This window comes from Barbus barbus (genome assembly GCF_936440315.1).
Source record: "Barbus barbus genome assembly, chromosome: 35".
Taxonomy (NCBI): Eukaryota; Metazoa; Chordata; class Actinopteri; order Cypriniformes; family Cyprinidae; genus Barbus; species Barbus barbus.
The window spans coordinates 4,833,986-4,857,444 of record NC_136763.1 but is presented as its reverse complement, the minus strand read 5'-3'; the positions used below and the strand labels follow the sequence as shown (position 1 = coordinate 4,857,444).

The 23,459-nt window shown below is 37.5% G+C and overlaps 2 protein-coding genes across 2 annotated transcripts; both read right to left on the bottom strand.

Moving 5' to 3' along the window:
- Positions 1 to 1,190: 1,190 nt before the first annotated feature.
- Positions 1,191 to 15,939, bottom strand: LOC306854995 (Krueppel-like factor 15). Its single transcript, XM_079393365.1, has 3 exons — positions 15,750 to 15,939; positions 11,909 to 12,918; positions 1,191 to 3,628 (listed from the first exon to the last, which is right to left on the bottom strand). Exons 2-3 carry the CDS (start codon positions 12,859 to 12,861, stop codon positions 3,460 to 3,462), a joined length of 1,122 nt encoding a protein of 373 aa, XP_079249491.1. The 5' UTR covers positions 12,862 to 12,918; positions 15,750 to 15,939; the 3' UTR covers positions 1,191 to 3,459.
- Positions 15,940 to 16,362: 423 nt separating this feature from the next.
- On the bottom strand, positions 16,363 to 22,657 carry LOC306854681 (solute carrier family 45 member 3-like). The gene is made up of 4 exons (XM_079392887.1): positions 22,193 to 22,657; positions 20,048 to 20,857; positions 17,690 to 17,955; positions 16,363 to 17,602 (listed from the first exon to the last, which is right to left on the bottom strand). The coding sequence occupies exons 1-4, from the start codon at positions 22,395 to 22,397 to the stop codon at positions 17,189 to 17,191; spliced, it is 1,695 nt and encodes a 564-aa protein (XP_079249013.1). The 5' UTR covers positions 22,398 to 22,657; the 3' UTR covers positions 16,363 to 17,188.
- Positions 22,658 to 23,459: the final 802 nt, after the last annotated feature.

Sequence of the window (23,459 nt, the reverse complement as noted above, 5' to 3'; positions counted from 1 at the left end):
GCCTTCCAAACAGATTCCAGCTCTGCAGAAAAAGCATGAAAAAAATAAATGCAGGCACAAGCTCAACATTCCTACCGTACAAGATCAGTGAATGGCGCTCTTACTAGGTTTTTGTGGATGATTCTTTGCAGATATTCTCCTAAAACATGCACTAATGCCAACAAAGCATTTGTCAGAATTAAAAGTGTTCAGCATTATAAAGAAAACCATGCGAAATATTAAAAGCATAATCACTTATCATTTAAAAAAGACTTGATTGTCCATACGATTCCAAAAAAATATTATTTCTGTCAACAGAAAATTATTTGACCTCTTCTTCCAGTTTGTAAGAACAAAAATGTCTGTAGTTATAATGGAAATATGGTGGTGGGGGAGGTTCTGGAGGGTTAAAGCAGGAATGTGAAGTTTGCAGTTTTGTTTAAAAAAATGTAATTAAAATTAATTGTTTGATAATTAGACTTTAAAGTCTAAATCATCTCTTAAATAGGCTGATATGCTTCTGGTTATGCATAAGTGGAAGTCTCTTTGTAATGTCTTTGCACCAATCATTATTATTGTTACATAAATCTAAAAATATACCAGCAGTTTCCGTTACCTGAAACAATGCTGAAATAAAATAAAATAATGAAAAACCTAAAGTAAAATAGAAACGTTGCCTTTGCAACTAATTGAAATAAAGTACTAAAATGACTAAAAATAAAACTGAAATACAAATAAAGGAAAAAAAATGGAAATCTTTAAACAAAAACTTACGAAAATGACATGTAAAAATTTTTATGAAAACATAAATGAAAATTTGAAATGTAACAAACTTTGAAATTAACTAAATAAAGTAGAAATACTAACAAAACAAAATAGAAACACCAAAAAAAATAAAAAATAATGACAAAAGCATATAAAGTTTGAAATCTAAATAATAATAGTAATAGTATTTAAATAATAATAAAACATTGGACAATACTTTTCATACACTGTCAGAAAAAAAAGAAAAGTCACCCGGTTTACCTTCACACGATCGTTACAGGAGTTAAAATATTGGTTAGAATTTGCACAGACTTGGTTAGTATGTCAAGATTTAACTTGCATTAAACACAGAACTTTCCTTTAAATAGCTGATTAGACTTTAAACCTTAAAGGTGACATATCACAGCTTTTCCAAAAGTTTTTTTTTTTTTTTACTTTATTTTCTTACATAGGAAAATAGCATTTTTTCAGTTATTCCAAAATATAACCTAAATTTGACCAGCTATATGCATGAGAGATGCTATAGTCGGATGGTCTGTGTAAATGAAAACTGTTAATGCATTAACGTGATGTTGTAGGTAAAGGAAATAATTTAACGCTTTTATTGGGATGAAGGTGGTGGCAGAAAAATCAAGGATGATAATGTTATAAAACCACCAAAAACAGACATCTCTCTTCAAAAAAAGAGAGAACAAGAAAAAGAAGATCTTACATGACAGTACTAGTCGAAAAACACTGTAAATCAGGATGCTCTCAGCCCGATATTAAAAATTATGTACCTACGTGATCATTCAGAAAGTGCTATAAACTTCAGAGTATTGATAAGTCCAGATACTAAGTATGTAGAGCACCTGATACTTCATGAAAGCCTACATGAGCTACTAAGTACATCGGAGGAGGGGAAATATCGCATAAAGTAGTTAAGACTAGATATAAAAAGGCAAGATGATGTCAAGGAAATTCACTCCATGTGGTAGATTAACATGAAACTCAAACACAGTCCCATTAGTGACAGAGTTGAAGCCTTCAATGACGTATCGGTAAAATGCTGTCCAGATAGCTTCATTTCGACAGGAAGCGATCAGCTGCCAGTTTTTGTGAACAGTAACACCTGTCCTCAGCGATTTAGCTTATCAACCGTGACGGCACTAAGTAGAAAAAATGCATTTATCTAATGCAAAGCACATTACGACGACATAAAGGAAACAATTCTCTTTGTGTGATTACAGATCGAAGAGAAAATTGCTTCTAGCTTATATATGTTTTACAGTACATAAGTTCATCCATACATGTAGTGATGTTATCCACGGCCCCGTGGAGCCCGGTTTGGCATACGCTCTCAACAGACTGAGAGAGATGAGGCACGAGAAAAAAAACGTGGAGAGCAACTTGATGCATAAATACCTTTCAGCTGGCGCAGGGATGTGATTGGGCCAAGAAAATTCTGGATATTTCAACACGATTAGGTTTGCGCAAGGGGGGAGGGGCGGGGACTAAAACATTCGAATAAAGTAAACATGTAAAAACTTAAATATGTTTTAAAACACTGTGACACGTCACAAATACCTGCATCGGATCTAATTTTGCATTACATAAGAATTCTTTTTAAAAGAGATGAATCTCATGCAGAAATGTCAAAATAATTGAATTAAATAAAATGACTTTATATCATATTGTGACATTATCTTCATGACAATTAAGTGCATTTCCACCCCAAATTCTCTGCAAAAACTCATTCTCATGACTGTAACACAGTTATAATTTTTGGTTTTGATAATAGAAATGTATAAATTAATTTCAATAACTAATACTTTCATAGTGTACATTTACAATTGTACTTTACAACTTAAATATATATTTCTTTGAGTAATACGATGATTAAATTATTTATTTTTTAAAATGAGAATGAGATGTTTTTGCATTACAATAATAAAAATGAGAGGTTTTTGCATGGCTACTGATAATTTTGAGAATTAAATATACTTAACAGTCATAAAAACAATGTCACCAAAAATATGTTTTTTATGCAACATACAACTAAAACATTCTTTTTGTTTTTTATGCAACATACAACTAAAACATTCTTTTTTGTTTTACTTAATATTTTTGGATAAAAAATGACTAAATATTGCATTTTTCTTGAGATTCACCCTGACAGAGGCCATGTTTTGATAATGCATAATATCATAGCCTAAATAATAGTGCATATTGTCTTAATTTAAGGGAAATTCTGCAGCATTCTTGCTTCAGTTAACGTGCTAGAGTCGACCAAAATACTGTTTTCCTTGTATATTTTCACCTGGTTAGATCTATAACACAATATTCACAAACTGTACAGGAAATATGTTTCTTCAAATTATACTCCGTATTGCTCTTTAGATCTCCAGACTTCCTGCAAGCTTGGTTTAAAGGCAATAAGAACAGATCTCGAAAGCTGTTGCAGCTCAACCTGTAGCTTTACACCAGCGAAGGATGAAACATGATCAAATCGATTGTGAGCTTTACTTCAGCCCACCAAAAAACTGCTTTAAGCTTAACAATCACATCCCTGAGTTTCAAGTTAGCTGACTGTAGCACCAAGATAAACAAACATCTGGATAAACGATAAAAAAATGGGTGAGGAAACAGAGACAAAAATGAAGGCGGAGGGTTGCAGCTTGTGAGCCCGTTTAGAGATCATAGCTTTCCCTCTCAGACTCCAGGTTTATCCGGGGATCAGACGTTTGCCCTGACCAGTCTGCCGGCGCGAGGACCCCGGTGCACCTTGGTGTGTTTGGACAGGTGGTCGCTCCTGGCGAACTTTTTGTCACACATTGTGCACTCATAAGGCTTGACTCCCGAGTGAGACCGCCGATGGCGGGACAGCTCATCAGAGCGAGAGAACCTTTCAAGCACAAAACACAGCAGGACATACACATCAGCTCACAACTCTGGAAAAAAATCATTTAATCAAGGCCTCGTTACAGGATTTGATGTTAACAGCTCACAGCCTATTTACAAGGCTCCCACACTAGTCGACTAATGAATTTCTATGACTTGCTCATGAGATTTTATCACTTTTACTTTCCTGTTTGGCTGATGTCATCTATGCCTGGCAACATACGACTGAACAAGATGTTTAAATATTTTTGAAAGAAGTCGATTTTGCTCACCAAGGCTGCATTTGTTTGATCAAACATATGGTAAAAACAGCAATATTGTGAAATATTATTACAATTCAAAATAAAATTACTTTTTTCAATTAAATGTATATATACAGTGCCCTCCATAAGTATTTGAACAGTAAAGACAAAATTGCTCTGTTGGCTGTGGAGTCAAGACATTTGCTAATATGATTAAAAGATGAATATGAGACAAAACTACAGAATGTCACATTTTATTATTAGCTGTTTCAACACATACATGTTTTACCAAATTTAAACAGCACTTTTAGAGTTAATCCCACTCATTGATGCGAGCAGAAGTATTGGGACAGTTGAACATAAGGCAGATATAAAATATTAAAAGCTATTATTTAGTTGCAGATCCCTTGCACACAATCACAGCAGTGAGTCTGTGACCCATAGACATCACCAGACTCTTGGTCTCATCCTTTGAAATGCTTTTCACAGCCTTTAATGCAGCCAATTCCAATTGTTGCTTGTTTTGGGGAGTTTCTGCCTTTACTCTCCTCTCCAGCTGGAGAAATTCATGTTCAATCGGATTTAAATCTGGAGATTGACTTGAGCAATCTAAGACTTTGCATTTCTTTGCCCTTATAAATTCCTTGACTGAACTGGCAGGGTGTTTTGGGTCATTGTCCTGATGCAATATGAAGCACTTCCCAATGAATCTGGTGGCATTTTCTTGAATATTGGTAGGCAAGATGGTTTTGTACCCTTCCAAATTCATTCTGCTACTGTCATCATACATTAAGTCATCAGTAAAGTTGAGAGGGCCTGTTCCAGAGGCAGCCATGCATGCCCATGCCATGACACCACCTCCACCATGCTTTACAGATGATGCTGTATGCTTGGGATCATTTGCAGTTCCCTTTGTTTCTCCACATTTTTGCTTTCCCATCACTTAGATAAAGGTTCATCTTTGTCTCATCGGTCCATAAACATAGTTCCAAAACTCTTCTGGCTCACCTTTGTGCTTTTTTGCAAACTCTAATCTTGCCTTTCTATTTTTGGTGCTGGTCAGAGGTTTGCATCTTGCTGTATAGCATCTGTAATTCTGTGTCAAAGTCTCCTGAGGACAGTAGATTGTCAGAGCATCACCCCAGCTTTCTGGAATTTGTTGGTGATTTTACTGACACGTCTTTTAGGATTCATTTTCACAGCTTTTATGATTTGTCTGTCATCAACTACTGTTGTTTTCTCAGCCGATCAGGTCGTTGTTGATTGCTGGTGTCGCTGGTGGTTTCCAAACTCTTGATTCCTCCATGCCCTTTGTTTTTGCTAGAGCTCTAACTGACTTCCTCTTTTCTTTTAGCCTCCAAATTGCTTGCTTTTCTCTCAAAGTCAGCTCATTCGTCTTCATCATGGTTTGTGTGTGTCATCATCGAATGCAAGATTCAGAATACAGAAGTAATGGATATAACTGATACGACACATTCCCTGCTTTTAATATCTGAAGAATTAATGCAACAGGACACAGCTGATCACTTAGAAAGACCTGTGAGGAAACTGCTCCAATACTTATGCTCTCATCAGATAGAGTGATGAAACTCTACAAGTGCTGAACTTAGCTGGTAAAACATCTATGTGTTGAATCACCCAATAATAAAATGTGACATTCTGTAGTCTCATCTTTTAATCATATTTGTAAATGTCTTGACTCCACAGCCAACAGAGCAATTTTGTCTTTACTGTTCCAATACTTTTGGAGGACACTGTATATATACATATATACACTGTGTGCGTGTGTGTGTATATATATATATACATATACATACACTTAATATAATATATATATATATATATATATATATATATATATATATATATATATTAAGTGTAATTTATTCCTGTGATGCAAAGCTGAATTTTCAACATCATTACTCCAGTCTTCAGTGTCACATGATCCTTCAGAAATCATTCTAATATGAACCCATATGTGTCCATGGACCACAAAACCAGTCATAGGAGGTAAATGTTTTTGAAACTGAGATTTATACATCATCTGAAAGCTGAATATGTAAGCTTTCCATTGCTGTATGGTTTGTTAGGATAGGACAATATTTGGGCGAGATACAACTATTTGAAAATCTGGAATCTGAGGGTTCAAAAAAATCTAAATATTGAGAAAATCACCTTTAAAGTTGTCCAAATGAAGTTCTTAGCAGTGCATATTACTAATCAAAAATGAAGTTGATACATTTACGGTAGCAAATTTACAAGATATCTTCATGGAACATAATCTTTACTTAACATTCTAATGATTTTTGGCAAAAAAAAAAAAAAAAAAAAGTATAATTTTGACCCATACAATGTATTGTTGGCTATTGCTTTTGGCTATTGTTTATACAAAACTATTACGCAGCAACCATTTTTAACACTGATAATAATTATAAATATTTCTCGAACAGTAAATCAGCATATTAGAATGATTTCTGAAGGATCGTGTGACACTGAAGACAGTGGAGTAATGATGCTGAAAATTCAGTTTTGCCACACAGGAATAAATTCCATTTAAATGGAAAACAATTATTTTATTTTGAATTGTAATAATATTTCACAATATTAATGTTTTTACTGTACGTTTGATTAAATAAATGCAGCCTTGATGAGCATAATAGACTTCTTTCAAAAATATTTAAAAATCTTATGTTATAAGGCATAGATGACATCTGCCAAACAGAAAAGTTGTTTCAGAGATGGAGCAGATTTTTATGAACAATTATGAAGAAATATTTTTTGTGTACCAATGAATCTTACACAATTAGACCAAAACAGCAACACTGTTACCTTCTGTAGAGCTTAACTAATTAACGTTGCAACATCATTGAACAACACTGAGTTGAACAATGACACGATTGTTTTTTTAGAGCTGCTGAAATTGTATTAATTTCATAACTGAGGAACATTGCAACTTTGAAACATTATACAAAATGCTATACAAGTACAACCCTAATTCCGTAAATGTTGGGACGTTTTTTTAAATTTGAATAAAATGAAAACTAAAAGACTTTCAAATCACATGAGCCAATACTGTATTCACAATAGAACATAGAGGACATAAATGTTTAAACTGAGAAATTTTAATTTTATCCACTAAATGAGCTCATTTCAAATTTGATGCCTGCTACAGTTCTCAAAAAAGTTGGTATGGGGGCAACAAAGGGCAGAAAAAGCAAGAAATTTTGAACAGATTCAGCTGGGAGGACATCTAGCAACTAATTAAGTTAATTGACATCAGGTCTGTAACATGATTAGCTATAAAAGGGATGTCTTAGAGTGCTTTCACACTTGGTTCGATTGCCTGGTCCGAACCAGAGTTCGATGGCTCCCCCCGCTGAACTGCGTTCATATTATTTTTAGGGCCGGGACTTTAACGCGTTAATTTAGATTAATTAATTACACAAAAATAACGCGTTAAATTTTTTTAACGCATTTTAATCGCACTTATTTTTGCACCACGGAACGTTTCTCACTGGATGAGTTTCGGCGGACCGATTATACTGGAGCACCAACTAGCGTTCTGTTTCTCAATTCCAAGAACGCAAATAACGGACTTGCGTTCTCGTGGAGACCGGTCTTGCCAAGCTTCCTTGGAAGAACGAACTCGGAAGGACACGAGAACACAGAACGCACACTTATGAGAATTGAGATGTACTGCGTTCCTGCTTAACTGACCGCATAGTCTCAGCATAAGCAGCGACCAATGAACAATCAATATTACAAAATGTCATAACTTATTAAAACATTTCATACTATTATAGATATTACTTTCATATAATTGTATTGTGTTTTATTTTACAGCGTTATATGTTTTACTGTTAAGATTCATTTTAATATGCCAATAAAAATGCAGACTTTCTCCGGGTCTTATAACTTTATTAAAATTAACCAAAACAAAACGATAAATGTTTATTTTCAACTTGAAGAGCCGTATTTGTGAGAGCGACTTTAAAGCTTACAGGCTTCCGTACACCGGCCACCCACAGCGTTTTCTGGGATTTCTAACGGCTCGATTCTCTCAAGTCTGCACTCGATGCATCCTCAGTTTCAAGAACATATCCGGGCACTTTCATGCATCCTCTGTACTTGCGTTCTTGAGAATTGGAACTGAACTTTGACGGTTAATGATGACGTAGAACGAGAACACAAGGACGCAAGATCGCTGAAGAACGCATACTGAGAAACAGCCAAAAACAAACCACAGTGAACATGGACAAAGAAGCTGATGAGACCGCTTTGGTTGGCCCTGTGGATGGGAAATTTAAAAATCCATATAAAAAAACTTACTTCTCACTGTTCTCAGGTCAAATATTTATATGCGATTAAAATGCGATTAATTTCGATTAATTAATTACAAAGCCTCTAATTAATTAGATTAATTTTTTTAATCGAGTCCCGGCCCTAATTATTTTATTTGGGTCCAAACCACGGTTTGTTTATGTCATCAAGCCAGCAGCTATTTACCCCATTGCTTAGTAACGACGGCATGGGAGAAGGCAGCAAAATGCATAAGATTGCTCTCTGCACTTCTTTATATTTACATTTTTGAACCGTTCGTTTTGTTTACAAAGCTTCAGTCCATAAAGCACTTACGTCTCTCTTACGAATGTACTGCAAATGTTCTAAAGAACGCTGAAAGCGAAAATAAATGAGACATACAGCTTTCTGCTTGCAGCGCGTCAGTCACGCTCATCAGGAAAGTGAGTGAAACGCAGTCAAATAATACGGCATTAATAGCGGTTCACTTCCGTGATTTGGTACGATTGCGTTCACATCATCCAAACGAACCGAACTCTGACATCAATCGAACCCGGTTGCGCACCAAAAAGTGCTAGTGTGAAAGCACCCTTAGAGAGGCTCTAAGTAAAGATGGGCAGAGGCTCTCCAATCTGTGAAAGAGTGCATAAAAATATTGTGAAATACTTTAAAAACAATGTTCCTCAATGTCAAATTGCAAAGGCTTTGCAAATCTCATAATCTACAGTGCATAATCAAAAGATTCAGAGAAACTGTAGTAATCTCTGTGTGTAAGGGACAAGGCCGAAGTTCTTAGTTGGATGCCTGTGGTCTTCGTACCCTCAGACAACACTGCATCACTCATCGGCATGATTCTGTCATTGACATTACTAAATGGGCCCAGGAATACTTCCAGAAGCCATTGTCGGTAAACACAATGCGCCGTGCCATCTGCAGATGCCAACTAAAGCTCTATCATGCAAAAAAGGAAGCCACATGTGAATACGGTACAGATGGTACACATGTCCTGTGAGCCAAGGCTCATTTAAAAGTGTTCTATGATCAGACGAGTCCAAATTTGACATTCTTGTTGGAAATCACGGACACTGTGTGAGACCTTCCAGCATGTTATCAGCGTTCAGTTCAAAAGCCAGCATCTCTGATGGTATGGGGGTGCATACAGTCATGGCCAAAAATATTGGCACCCTTGGTAAATATGATCAAAGAAGGCTGTGAAAATTCTGCATTGTCAGGAATCTGCATTGTTAATCCTTTTGATCTCTTATTTAAAAAATTCACAAAAATCAATAAGAATTTAAAATGGGGGGGGGGTATCATTATGAAATAAAAGTTTTTCTCTAATAAACATTGGCCACAATTAACGGCACCCTTTTATTCAATGCTTTTTGAAACCTCCATTTGCCAGTTTACCAGCTCTAAATTTTCTCCTATAATACCTGATGAGGTTAGAGAATTTCTTCATCCAGAATCTCTCCAGATCCTTCAGATTCACAGCTTCACGACGGTGCATCTTCTCTTCAGTTCACCTCACTCATTTGCTACAGGGTTCAGGTCAGAGGACTGGAATGGCCATAGCAGAAGCTTGGTTTTGTGCTCAGTGACCCATTTTTGCTTTTTTTTTGAGGTTTGTGTTTGGATTATTGTCCGGTTGGAAGATCCAAACATGGCCCATTATAAGATTTTGGTCACACTTTAGAATAGGTAACACTTGTTAACTATTAACTACGACTTTTCCCTCAATAAATTCTTAATTTGCTGCTTATTAATAGTTAGTAAGGTAGTTGTTAAGTTTAGGTATTGGGTAGGATTAGGGATGTAGAATAAGGTCATGTTGAAAAAGGCATTTATATGTGCTTAATTAGCACTAATACATGCCTAATATTCTAGTAATATGCATGCTAATAAGCAACTAATAGATGTAACCGTAAAATAAATTGTTACCAAGATTTCTAACAAAGTCAGTCACTTATTGATTTTTTTATCTGTTGGTATTTGATAGAATCCATGATGCCATGTATCTAAACAAGATATGCAGGACCTCCAGCAGAAATATAGGCCCACAACATCAAAAATACAGCAGTATATTTCATTGTACACATGGGGTACTTTTTATCCCTGTGTTCACCAAACCCATCTTGAGTGTTCGCTGCTAAAAAGCTCATTTTTTAGTTTCATCTGACCATAGAAGCCAGTCCTATTTAAAGTTCCAGTCGTGTCTGATAACTGAATATGCTAGAGTTTGTTTTTGGATGAGCTAGGAGAATTTTTCTTGAAACCCTCCCAAACACCACGTGATGATGTAGGTGCTGTTTGACAATTTTTGTTTTCTGACCCCGAGACTCAGCTATTTTCTGCAATTCTCCAGCTGTGGTCCTTGAAGAGTCTTTAGTCACTCAAACTCTCCTTCTCACCGTGCATTAGGACGATATAGACACACACATCCTCTTCCAGGCAGTTTCGTAACATTTTATGTTGATTGTAAATTCTTAATTATTGCCCTGATGGTGGAAATGGGAATTTTCACTCCTCTAGCTCTTTTCTTAAAGCCACTTCACTTATTTGTGAAGCTCAATTATCTTTTGCTGCACATCTGAAATATATTCTTTGTTTTTTCTCATTGTGATGGATGATTAAGGGAATTTGGGCTTTGTTTTCCCTCCTATTTATATTTCTGTTAAACAGGAAGCCATGGATAATTTCATGTTCATAATCACCCTGGAGTGCTCAAAATTGTGAATATGAATGGGAATATACTTCAGAGATATTTTACTCATAAGAATTTCTAGGGCTACCAATAATTGTGTCCAACGTTTATTTGAGAAAAACATTTATTTCATAATGATATTTCCCCCAATTTTAAATTCTTATTATCCAATGAAAGGTTAGATTTTTGTGAATCTTTTAAATAAAAGATCAAAAGGGTTAACGATGCAGATTAATTTTCACAGCCTTCTTTGATCATATTTACCAAGGGTGCCAATATTTTTGGCCATGACTGTAAGTGCATACGGTATGGGCAGCTTGCATGTTTTGGAAGGCACTATGAATGTTGAAAGGTACATAAAGGTTTTAGAGCAACATGTGCTCCCCTCCAGACGACGTGTATTTCAGCAGGACAATGCAAAACCACATACTGCAGCTATTACAAAAGCATGGCTTCGTAGTAGAAGAGTCTGGGTGCTGAATTGGCCTGCCTGCAGTCCAGATCTTTCACCTACAGAGAACATTTGGCGCATTATTAAACGAAAAACACGTCAAAGACGACCACGAACTCTTCAGCAGCTGGAAACCTATATCAGGCAAGAATGGGACCAATTTCCAACACCAAAACTCCAGAAACTCATAACCTCAATGCCCAGACATCTTCAAACTGTTTTGAAAAGAAGAGGAGATGCAACACCATGGTAAACATGCCTCCGTCCCAACTATTTTGAGACCTGTAGCAGGCATCAAATTTGAAATTAGCTCATTTTTTGCATAAAATTAAAAAATTTCTCAGTTTAAACAATTGTTATGTCATCTATGTTCTATTGTGAATAAAAATGTTGGCTCATGTGATCTGAAAGTCTTTTAGTTTGAGTTCAAATTTAAAAAACGTCCCAACATTTCTGGAATTCGGGTTGTAAATGTGACTTGAAAATTACAAGAGCAAACAGGAATTTTAATGTGGTTAACATCACTGACAGATATCTCACGTTCATGTTGATTATTTTCATGAATAAATGTCCAGTTTCAGTGCTCACCTCCACCCACAGTCTGGCCAGCTGCACAGGTAGGGTTTCTCTCCCGTGTGCCTGCGGAAATGAGCCTTCAGGTGGCTGCTCTTGGTGTACATCTTCTCGCACCCGGGGTGAGAGCATTTATGTACCCGCAAGGTTTCCGTGGAGGTCCTGGATGGATGTGGGGCGATGGCTTTGACCAGGCCTGCGCCCGCGATTCCGATCGCTCTGACGGCAATAGGCAGGGGAGCGATCTTCACATACTTTTGGTCTTGGATGACGGCCTCGCCCACAATGGAGAGGAGAGTTGCTGAGGGCATCTGCGGTGAAAGAAGGGTAATGTTCTGTGCCCCTTGGACACCGAGCACCAGGTGGGCCACCCGGAGCCCGTTGGCCACACTCGATTGGGCATCTGGCTGTGGGAGGGCGTGGCTTAGCTGGAGAGGTTGTAATTGAAGCAAAAACGGAGCACCGACGAGCACCGGCGCAGCACTAGACGTGGTGTTAACGCTCTGAGCAGCAGTAGGCGTTGTCATCGGGCTGGATTTCGGCTCTGCGTCACTGGGGGAAGACGGCTGTATGGGAGGCTCAACCTCCTTTGACTTTTCCTCTGAACTGAGAGGAGCATCACTCAGAAGCTCCATCTTCTCCAGCAAGAACTCCTCAATGTCCTCCAGGGTTGGAGAGAAGGTGCTGGAGAGCTGGGGTATAAAATCAGACAGCTTGGGCGGCTGAGTCAACATCTCCTCAGTGGAGTCTAAAAAGATCTGCAGCGATCCATCATCCTCATCTTCCTCCCCTGGACTGTAGCTGAGTTGAGCTCCAGCATCTCCGGTTTCGGGACTGGAGCATGAGATGGAGCTGCCCCTCTCGCTGCTTTCACTGCTGCCCACTTCCACGAAGGGCAAGGTGGCCAAGGCATGGTCCGCAAATGATTCATTAGCAGTGGCCACCGCTTTGTCACTTATGGAGACCATTTGTTGGTGTGCAGATCAGAGGAAGGCTGAAGGTATTGCCACGATTTGTAAACACTGCTACAAAAAAGAAGATGGAAATTGAATACTGAGGAGAAGCAGTGATGTACAGTAGCACGCTAAAGTATTTGAACACTTTAAACACACTAAAAATAAAGCAAATATATTTCATATTTCCATGCCATATTTAATTCTAAAAATCATACGGGAAGACTATATTTCAGAAAATGTGTTATGTTCATATATTAAATATCTTTATATTATATGAATTATATGAGTATAAACAAAAAAGTGTAAATATTTTCTAAATATATGCTGTACATGTGAGTATTTATATATACTTAATTATACACAGTACACACATATATTATGGACACAGAAACTTTTATTTTGGATGCGATTAATCGTTTGACAGCACTAATAATATATATGTTGCCTAGCTTAATATAAAACATAGAATTAATATATATACACATATCTGTACACACATGCATAATATTATATATATATATATATATATATATATATATATATATATATATATAGGTATGTATGTAATGTATATAAGAAATTGTTGCCTAGCTTAATATAAAAAATATAATTAATATATAATATACACACACAAACACACATACATACATATATATACATATACAGTGCCATGAAAAGGTTTTTGCCCCCTTCCCGGTTTTTTTTTTTGTTTGTTTTTTTTTGCATATTTGTCACACTTAAAAGATTCAGATCAAACAAATTTTAATATTACACAAAGATAATGCAAGTAAATACAAAATGCAGTTTTTAAATGATGATTTCACTTATTAAGGGAAAAAAGCTGTCCAAACCTACCTGGCCCTACTTGAAAAATTAATTGCCCCCTCCTGTTAAATCATGAAAGAACTGTGATTAGCCACATTATTTTAGAAAGCTGAGTTAAATTTCACTAGCCACACCCAAGCCTGATTACTTCCTGTTGAATGAAGAAATCACTTAAATAGAACCTGTCTGACAATGTGAAGCATGCTTAAAGAGCAACACATCATGCTGCGATCTAAAGAAATTCAAGAACAGATGAGAAACAAAATAGTCATGTATCAGTCTGGAAAAGGTTATAAAGCAATTTCTAAGACTGTGAGTCTCCAGTGAACAATGGTCAGAGCCATTATCCACAAATGGAGAAAACTTGTAACAGTGGTGAACCTTCCCAGGAGTGGCTGGCCTACCAAAATTACTCCAAGAGCGCAATGACGACTCATCCAGGAGCTCATAAAAGAACCCAGAACAACATCTAAAGAACTGCAGGACTCACTTGCCTCAATTAAGGTCAGTGTTCATGATTCAACAATAAGAAAGAGACTGGGCAAAAACGACATCCATGGGAGAGTTCCAAGGCAAAAGCCACTGCTGACCAAAAAGAACACAAAGGCTCATCTCACATTTGCCAAAAATATCTTATCCCCAAAACTTTTGGGCAAAAGTTGAATTTTTTGGAAGGTGTGTGTCCCGTTACATCTGACGTAAAACCAACACAGCATTTCATAAAAAGAACATCATACCAACAGTCAAACATGGTGGTGGTAGTGTGATGGTCTGGGGCTGCTTTGCAGCTTCAGGAGCTGGACAACTTGCCATAATTGATGCAACCATGAATTCTGCACTCTATCAGAAAATCCTGAAGGAGAATGTCCGGCCGTCAGTTTGTGACCTCAAGCTCATGCGCACTTGGGTTATGCAGCATGACAGTGCTCCCAAACTCACCAGCAAGTCCACCTCTGAATGGCTCAAGAAAAACAAAAGTAAGGTTTTGGAGTGGCCAAATCAAAGTCCGGACTTAAATCCAATTGAGATGCTGTGGCATGACCTTAAACAGTCCTTTCATGTTTGAAAACCCTCCAATGTGGCTGAATTAGAACAATTCTACAAAGAAGAGTGGGCCAATATTCCTCCACAGCGATGTGAAAGACTCATTGCCAGTTATCACAAAGGCTTGATTGCAGTTGTTGTTGCAAAGGGTGGCACAACCAGTTATTAGATTTAGGGGGCAATTACTTTTTCACGTAGGGCTTTTTTCCCTTAATAAATGAAATAATTTTGTTTCAAATCTGCATTTTGTATTTACTCTTATCTGAATCTTAAGTGTGACAAATGCAAAAAAAAAATTAAAAGAAGGGAGCAATGTATATATGTATTGTGTATACATATATAATTGGGAGAAAAAAAATCACTAAGACATACTTAACAGGTTTTTTTGTTTGTTTGTTTTTTTTCTCAGCATGAACGAAAAATACTTGCACAATTTTTGATTTGTAGCTTAATTCATACATCCAACAACAAAAACCACCTGGTTACAAAATGGCTCATTAAGTCAGGTCTGTATTCAGTTAGGTTAGCATACACTTTTTTGCAATAAAAAAAATGCATTTTAAGTGTCCAAAATAGTTCTGGAGCCAATATTTACATGCACTCATGCTCATTACAACACGTGCAGAGATTAAAGTACAGAGGTTTATGGGCTAGAAAGAGGAGGGGCTGTTCAAAACACCGTAACAACACAAATCACGATCACAATGCACACTAAACCAATTCCAAGAGAAACGACAGAATCCAACTTGCATAAACACTGCACCGATGCTCAACTACAGCACACACATGAGGCACTAGACATGTGCTTCACAAAAGTGCGTCAGCAGGGCAGGAAAACAGGCCTGCACACATGCTCTCAACACACAGCCGAGCAAAACTGGCGCTTCTGCACAACACGGCGACAACCTTCCCAGAAACAGGTGTCAAGTTCAACAAAGTGGGGTCATTTGGATCGAATCTGACCCTCTGTTTAAAAAATCGACTTCGGTTTGCTTTATCGAACGTAAAACGACATATGCATGCCTCATTACCTCGTGTAAATATGGATTGCAATGTCCGGATTGTGGATGTATGACATAGGATGAATCCAGATGTCCCTTTCAATGTTATTGTTGGGAAGAACATCGTCCTTGCCACGGTTCCATGTTGGCATTTCTCACGGAGGACTGTCACATGACACGCATAGCAATGCAGTCGAGGGCACGGATCCGATTCCTCGCTTCTGATTGGCTGCGTGGCGGGGGCTCGCACCAAAACGAGGTACGTCATTGGTTAGAGTAAAAGGATTCATGAATTATTCATAAGAATAGGAAAAACAGCCAACGAAAGCAAAAAAAAAACAAACAAACAAACAAAAAAACAGCCAGAGCCATAAAAATAAAACTGTTTTAAATGCATCCATAATTATAATATAAAATAATGAAAAAAAAAAATGTTTTACCAACTGATAATTTCAAGAAAATTTAGATGAAATGTTTGAAAGTTAAATTATATATTTTATAATTTAAAAAAATATAGTTATCATAAATATCACGAAAATACTGCTATTTACTGCTACCTAGTTGTCCTTTTCTCTTGTTTATTTATTTATTTGTTTATGTATTATTCATATCGTCACAGAAAAAAAAAACACAAGTCAAGTTTGATTCATAAAGTGTATTTATTTATTTCTTGTAATTAATATATTGGTCAAAAAAAGAATTGAAATAAAAGGAAAAAAGAAAGAAAAACAAATGATGGAACAAATAATGTCAGTATTATGAAAGCAGCTGCTAGATGGCAGTAGTTGATAAAGAACTGCCTGATGCCACCCTTTATTAGATTTTATTTTAATTAATATAGTTGCAAATTGTTTTTATATTTTAGATTAAGGTGCTAAAAGATAGCAACATTAGGCTATATCTTAAAACAAAAACAAAAAAGTACCTAAAAGTACACTAATTAATTATTTGAAGTTAAATGCTATGCCCTGCCAACTCAAACACGTGTTATTGCATAAAATTAATCTGTAAGACTTGCAGTTTAGACTTTTGTTTCTCCGGCACAATAATAAAGAAAAGAATAACCAGCAAGTCTTCAGCTATGTTCTTTTCTTTAACAGGTTGAACAGGATTGTGTCACGATATTCAAAACCCAATACTCTTACTCATCTTCACCCAAGTCATCTACGTAATTGCACTCCTTAATAGGTATACAATTGTGCAATATTGCAAATATAATATTGTAAGCCACGGGTTACGTAACAATAGTTTTGTCAAATAATTTAATGCTAAAATAAGACCTTTTTATGTAAATGTATGACCATATATTGTTTACTGAATATTACAGTGTTTGTTTTTTTTAATAAATTACCTGTATGCATTTAATTGCACATTTCCATCTCTTTCTCCAAAAATACTGAACAGAACCAGCTGCCCTTTTATAGTTTTGTCACTATCCAGAGTCTGTTGCTCTGTTGGTAACATCTCAGTTATCTCGTATCAATGTCCGCCTTCTCAAAGACGATCTTACTGGAGAAATACACAGCCACCAGACTCAACAAAGACGCACAGGCCATGTATGCAGTCACACTCTGGAAGAGCTGCACGATGGAGCCCATAAAGAGGGACGGGACCACCTGAGACAGCAAGTAGGCACTGTCTAAAATGGCGATGTCTGTGCCCATGCCTCTGACGGCTGAGGGTTGTGGCTCCAAGGTGATAGACACATTCAGATCAAGTGATTGTGAGTTTTTTATATTGCTCTGGAAGGGTATCGTACCAGGATACCCATTGACGCACACATTAGTTCTTTTCTGCTTAGTCGAGGACGGCATCTCTGATCTGATTAATATTAGATCATCCTCCCTGAGAGGAATTTTGCACCTGTCGGTGGAGAAAAACACCTGGAAATTGAGAAGTGCAACTGGTTAGGATATAAACATTAACGTGGAAGATATACAAATGCATGATGTTTTGTTTGGAGTCGTTACCTGTGCATTTGAGTGGTACAGGCATGTGAGCGTGTACGGCAGAATTTGCAGGGTGCAGAAGGTGTATCCTGTAGTAGCGGCCATGATGGTGACTAATATAATGTTGTGGGATACGGTCATAACTGCTGTGCTCACAGCCAGCACAATCACGCTGCTCAGGTACAGCTTTCTGACTCCAATACACAACACCATACGCTCCATAAGCAATGAGAAGATGACAGAGGTCGCACACTGGAGGAAAAGACCCAGGCTGGCCATTCGCACACCTGGAGTGACATAAAAATACACAAATATTTAGATTCTATATATAAACTATTACTCCAGGCTACAGTGTCATGTGAGCCTTCAGAAATCCTTCTAATATACTGATTTGCTGCTGGAAAAAAAATCTTATTATAAATTTTGAAAACAGTCGTGCTGCGTATTTATTTATTTGTGGAATGTTTTTCAGGATTCTTTCATGAATAGCAAGTCCAAAAGAACATTTATTTACCATTATTTATGTTTTTACAATCACTTTTGAACAATGTAATCAATATTGACTAAAGTATTGACTTTCTTAAAAACAAAATATATATAATGGCCCTGTGTGAAAAAGTGCTTGCCCCCTAAACCTAATAACTGGTTGGGCCACCCTTAGCAGCAACAACTGCAATCAAGCGTTTGCGATAACTTGCAATGAGTCTGTTACAGCGCTGTGGAGGAATATTGGCCCACTCATCTTGGAGGGTTTTCGAGCATGAACCACCTTTTTAAGGTCATGCCACAGCATCTCAATAGGATTCAGGTCAGGACTTTGACTAGGCCACTCCAAAGTCTTCATTTTGTTTTTCTTCAGCCATTCAGAGGTGGATTTGCTGGGGTGTTTTGGATCATTGTCCTGCTGCAGAACCCAAGTTCGCTTCAGCTTGAGGTCATGAACAGATGGCCGGACATTGTCCTTCAGGATTTTTTGGTAGACAGCTGAATTCATGGTTCATTTATCACAGCAAGTCTTCCAGGTCCTGAAGCAGCAAAACAGCCCCAGACCATCACACTACCACCACCATATTTTACTGCTGGTATGATGTTCTTTTTCTGAAATGCTGTGTTACTTTTACGCCAGATGTAATGGGACACACACCTTCCAGAAAGTACAACTTTTGTCTCAACAGTCCACAGAGTATTTTCCCAAAAGTCTTGGGGATCATCAAGATGTTTTCTGGCAAAACTGAGACGAGCCTTTATGTTCTTTTTGCTCAGCAGCGGTTTTCGTCTTGGCCATGCAGGCCATTTTTGCCCAGTCTCTTTCTTATGGTGGAGTCATGAACACTGACCTTAACTGAGTGAGGCCTGCAGTTCTTTAGATGTTGTTGTGGGGTCTTTTGTGACTGGGAAGGTTCACCACTGTTCCATGTTTTCGCCATTTGTGGATAATGGCTCTCACTGTGGTTCGCTGGAGTCCCAAAACTTTAGAAATGGCTTTATAACCTTTTCCAGACTGATAGATCTCAATTACTTTCTTTCTCATTTGTTCCTGAATTTCTTTGGATCTCAACATGATGTGTAGCTTTTTCACTTATTCACACAGGGCCATGTGGGTTTGGATTTTGTTTTCCCTTCATAAAAAACCCCTTCATTTAAAAACTGCATGTTGTGCTTACTTGTATTATCTTTGATTAATAATTACATTTGTTTGATGATCTGAAACATTAAAGTGTGACAAACATGCAAAAAAAAAAAAAAAAAAATCAGGAAGGGGGCCAACACTTTTTCACACCACTGTATATATACATATATGTATGTATAAAACATCTCTTTTTGACCTTCCCCCCAAAAAAACACCCAAAATTTAAATGAATAAATTAAGTATTAGTATTATTAAAAATCACTAGAATTTTCCATATAGTACTATCTAGTATACATAGTCATTCATAGTAATAAAATAATTTTCTATTATAGATCTATAATTATTAAAAAATAATATTATTATATTTATATTAATGCTAATATTAATACTAATAAAATGTATGTGTGTGCTATGAATATATTTACTGTTATTAGCTCAGCAACATGCTAACATTAACTGAAATAAATGAACTGTGAGTGTAGTCACATCTTGAATATAAACATATTTTGTTTTACTGCACTGATTTTTTTCCAGACTTTTGTTGTTTAAATGTTTAAATTTATGGGTAAAAAGGTACATAAGTGTACCTTCTGAAAGGGTACCACCCCAGTGACAGCTTTTGTACCTTTTTGTCTCAGAGTTCATTGCATTCTCTTAAAACAGGTTTTAAAATCATATGCGGTGTTGCTTCTTGAGTAAATTTATCTTGTTTCAAGTACATTTTCTGTATATTATAGATAAAACGGAACCTTCATCATAGCGTATCCTTCCCGAGGAGCCTGGCTCATCACTGGGCACCCCGTTATACAATCCCTCTCCAACAAAGTCCGTGTAGAAGAGCATAAAGCACATAAGTGCCATCCAACTAAACAACTCAGCCACGAACAGCCTTGCAATGCATTTTGGCATGCGACTGCACAGCAAGTAGAGTCGGGGAACCACAGAGAGGAGACTACAGAAGGTCCTTCGCAAAAACAGAAATCTGGGGAATGCAACACAAGGGGAGCAGCAAGTCTTCAGGTTTTCATGCCTTCTGGAAACCTCAGCTTCCCCCAGCCGTCCTGTCTGCTCCTCAGAGATGAAGGCCATACCCATCAAACAGGCGAGAAAAATGAAGGTCAGAACAATGTAGATGAAGGCCACTTGTCCACCCAAGTAGACCACGGTATCCGAAGTGGTCCAGTCAACTGCGGGCAGCAAGTAGCCAATGCAGCCGCCCAGACTGAGCATGAGAGAGTAGACAGAGAAAGCTTTGCAACTCTCCTCTTCTCCAGGAAAGAGGTCAGAAACCAAGGCCTCCAAAGGTGTGAAGCAGGCCTGACCACAAAATTCCATCAAACAAATGGCAAGGACCAGCAGCGGGACTTCTAGCCAATGCCGCTCTTGTTTTGTGATTAGGGTGACGAGGGTGGACGTCTGCGGGATGATCAAGAGACCGAGCAGGACACCCATGCACAACACACATATGAAGGGACGTCTGCGACCATATTTACTTCTCAAGCCATCACTCGCCGAACCAATTAGAGGGACAACGATCAGCCCCAGCACAGGTCCCACAGCTGAAATAAAACATAAAGCATCAAATTATAAATTCTCTCTGAATGTGAGTTTCTGCTAAATGCATATTGTAGGACATTTTTTCCTCTGTAAAAATGTTATACAATACAGTGCAATTCCGTACAATTTAATACCTAATCATTTCATTACAATATATTTCATTACTGAATCATTTTATTTCTTTTTAATTATTGAATACTTTATAATACTTTACTTTAAAAAACGACATGTCTTTATGATATTATAATTATTATTTTTTTTAATTATACAGCTGCCTTTACACTTTAGAAAAGAGGCCCTTCACAAGAAGATAAACATATTTGGGTGTCCTTGGCATTAACAAAAAAAAAAACAGAGATGGAAGAGTCAATGCATTGACGTGGAATTTGCGGCTCAGTAAGTAAATCAAATGTATCCATAAATATGTGAACGATGTAGGTTATGCAATCTTGGCGGAATGCGTCATACGTTTCAGTCTGGCGGATTTGATTCATTTTAAAGTCGTGACGTATTGTCAAGTATGGTGACCCATACTCGAAATTGGTGCTCTGCGTTTAACCCATCCAAGTGCACACACACAGCAGTGAGTAGTGAACAAATCCACACACACACACACACACACACACACCGTGAACACACACCCGGAGCAGTGGGCAGCCATGCTGCAGCGCCCGGGGAGCAATTGGGGGTTCGGTGCCTTGCTCAAGGGCACCTCAGTCGTGGTATTGAGGGTGGAGAGAGCGCTGGACATTCCCTCCCCCCACCTACAATTCCTGCCGGCCGGGGGCTCGAACTCGCAACCTTTTCGATTACGAGTCCGACTCTCTAACCATTAGGCCACGACTTCCCCGTTTTTAGTTCACTCAGTAAAAGATTCGTCAGAAGGATTTGCCAGTCTGGTTCAAATCAATGAGCTTATGGGTCTATTTGACTATCATGAAAAGAACCGGCTCATTAGAATCATCTGTTCGTGTTGCTATGTTTGTTTTCACGTCAGCATTCAAGGAGCATTGAATAGTGTGAATAGATTTTGGAAACATGGCGACACACCTCCTTGTGTCATGTCAGAAACATGTATAGGCTGTATGTCACTTTTTATCTGTGTTTGATAGCTTATATTTTACATATTTCTGATAGAGTAGGTTGAACATATTCTTCTCAGTCTGCGCAAATCGGGTATTTCTACACGGATCTGTCTTTTCAAAACCTTGGAGCTCACGATAAGCCATTCCAACACCTTCAAAATGTTTGGTTATCAGCTCAGATCTTTAATAACTTGGCCAACCACTGCCCTCTAAATATAACTTTTGATAATGACCTCTTTTGAAGTGACTTACCCAGTACCATGGTCATGAATCGTTCTTCCACCCCTGCCTCCAGCAGCATAGGTGGGATGTAGATGGTCCCAGCAGCCAAACATACCTCCAGACCACATGTTAATGCATTAATCAAGAACAACTGCGAGATCCTGCCATGCATGTCCATATTATCCACTCTTCGCCTCTTTAAACTCTGCAGTGATGAAAGAAGCTGTTTAGCCATACTGGAATATTCCTATACATTGAAGCAAATATCAAACTTTATGACGTCTGTTACATGCTCTTCCACACACAAAGCTACCAAACGGATTCAGAAGACTCTAAATATTGTACATGAATCATATGGTCCTTTTCGGATTTGTCCATTTTCTGTTTTGCCAACCAGCTTCCGATGTTTCAGTCTTGTGATTATGACCGTTGGCACCAGGATGTGTGACAGTATATTACACCCCTTTAGTCAACAGTGTGTGTTTGTTTGGGACTATAAAATAATGATGAGGTTCTTAGCACTCAGCTGATGATCTTTGACCTTAGCTGTGAGGAAACATTTGTACTGATCACAGTGCATCAATTAGCTTTATGCTTTATTTAATTGTTATGAAAAAATTAAAATGCATGACAACAATAAACAAAACATGGCATATAGCAATCATTTCCGCAGTGTAGGCAAATTCTTTGCCAGTTTCAGTTTAGCTTTGCTTGTGACTTTTGGAAGGCCGCTGTTTTTTTCTCAGATCTTTCCAGTATAACAGACTCATGGAATATTTGGTCATGGTTTGGAGAAATTCGAGATGCCTGTTCAGTCCAAGCTGACATGAATTACAAAAGCAGTTCAAATGACGCAGATCTGTATTTAGTCCATTTAGCTGTTTCACTAAATAAGCGAAGGTCACGAAAGCTGTTAAGTACAAGGAAATGAAGCTTTTTGGCCCATTATGAGTTTTTACGCTGTGACATTACTTTCATGATATTTAAGCACAGAAATCTCATTATTGTAATTAAGTATTCATATATTTTGGCAGAATCTGTTATACTGCATCAACAAAAACTCAATATTTTTAATCAAATAAAAGCAACCTTGGTGAGCATAAAATACTTCTTGACAAACCTTTTCTATGTTATTGTATATCTTAAAAAATGCATCATTCATAACTTTAAAATATGACTACATTATGTACAGAAATACTGTGAGGTCACTTAAGTTCCGAAACTTCTTGTGAATATGACTTGTTCGTTGACAGCAACGCTAACTTCATCATATTACAGTGCATTGACAGATTATTGG